The 1,063-nt window shown below is 36.3% G+C and overlaps 1 protein-coding gene across 1 annotated transcript in view; it reads right to left on the reverse strand.

Moving 5' to 3' along the window:
* The window catches only part of Pdha1 (pyruvate dehydrogenase E1 alpha 1 subunit), a 13,454-nt gene that overhangs the window by 6,448 nt on the left and 5,943 nt on the right, over positions 1-1,063 (reverse strand). The window contains exons 5-6 of the mRNA XM_004625666.2: positions 971-1,063; positions 4-93 (exon numbers count right to left, since the gene is read on the reverse strand). The exon at positions 971-1,063 is cut by the window's right edge and continues 34 nt beyond it. Of these exons, the coding sequence (XP_004625723.1) occupies positions 4-93; positions 971-1,063 (183 nt within the window). The remainder of the gene's footprint in view (positions 1-3; positions 94-970) is intronic.

The following is a 1,063-nucleotide window of genomic DNA, read 5'->3' on the forward strand; positions in this document are numbered from 1 at the left end:
CTGATTAGCAGCACCATCACCATATAATGTCAGACAGACCTCATCTTTTCCATTGTATTTGCAGGCCAGAGCAATCCCAGCTCCCAGGGGCACCTAACATTAATAATGGAGAAACAAACAATAGAAATCCATCAGAGGAGCAATACTCTAAATTTTAACTCCTAGATAGGATCTGAGACAGAAATTACAATGTTGACACAAACTCTTCCTATCCTGTCTTTGCTCACTCACCCCAACATTTTCAACCAACCAGTAAAGTAACATGAATAAATACTGCTTTGACCAGCTGACCATGACACTTCTGTACCCAAAGATTAAACTACAAATCTTACAGTAAAAAAAGACAACCTAGACTTAAAACATATTTAACAGAATCTTACAATATTAAAAATAATCGTATATTCATTTGCCCCCGAGATTCTGATCTCCCACTTCCACTTTGGCCTCAGTGTTAGCAATGCCTAGGAGCATCTAGACAGAGGGCAAAGTTGATGTGAAGAAGCAGTTAACACACCAAAATATAAAAGGTAAAAGGATAGTTCCACTGCTAGAGGCTTTTGCTTACTTATAAAATGGAGATACCTGAAAAATAAATTTTAGGTCATTTTCCAATTCTATTTATTAATTGCTCATACGATAGGATAAGAAGCAATAGGTCTTTATGTTTCTGTTTTTTATTCATTTTAATGAGAATAAAAGATAAAATAGCAATGAAACAGTTTCAGAACAGGTTAGTAGAAAAAAAAACAGGTTACTAGAACAGTTACTATAATTAATACATTGCATATTGTTGTCTTTATAGTAGATATTCAGAGGACAAGATGCAGACATGATATCTTGTCTAAACAGTATTAGTACAAACCTTTCTTCTCAAGTAATAGGTCTTTAAAAGCAAACCAAGTCCCTAAAGTACTGAAATCCCAATCCAGGATCAAATCTATGGAAGCATTGGGTCCTCACACTCAACTACCTGAGCTCCAACAATGCCATTGCCCCCGTAGAAGTTCTTGGCATACATGTGCATAGATCCTCCTTTCCCTTTAGCACAACCTCCTCTTCGTCC

The sequence above is a fragment of the Octodon degus genome, unplaced genomic scaffold, assembly GCF_000260255.1.
Source record: "Octodon degus isolate 3935 unplaced genomic scaffold, OctDeg1.0 scaffold00010, whole genome shotgun sequence".
Classification (NCBI taxonomy): domain Eukaryota; kingdom Metazoa; phylum Chordata; class Mammalia; order Rodentia; family Octodontidae; genus Octodon; species Octodon degus.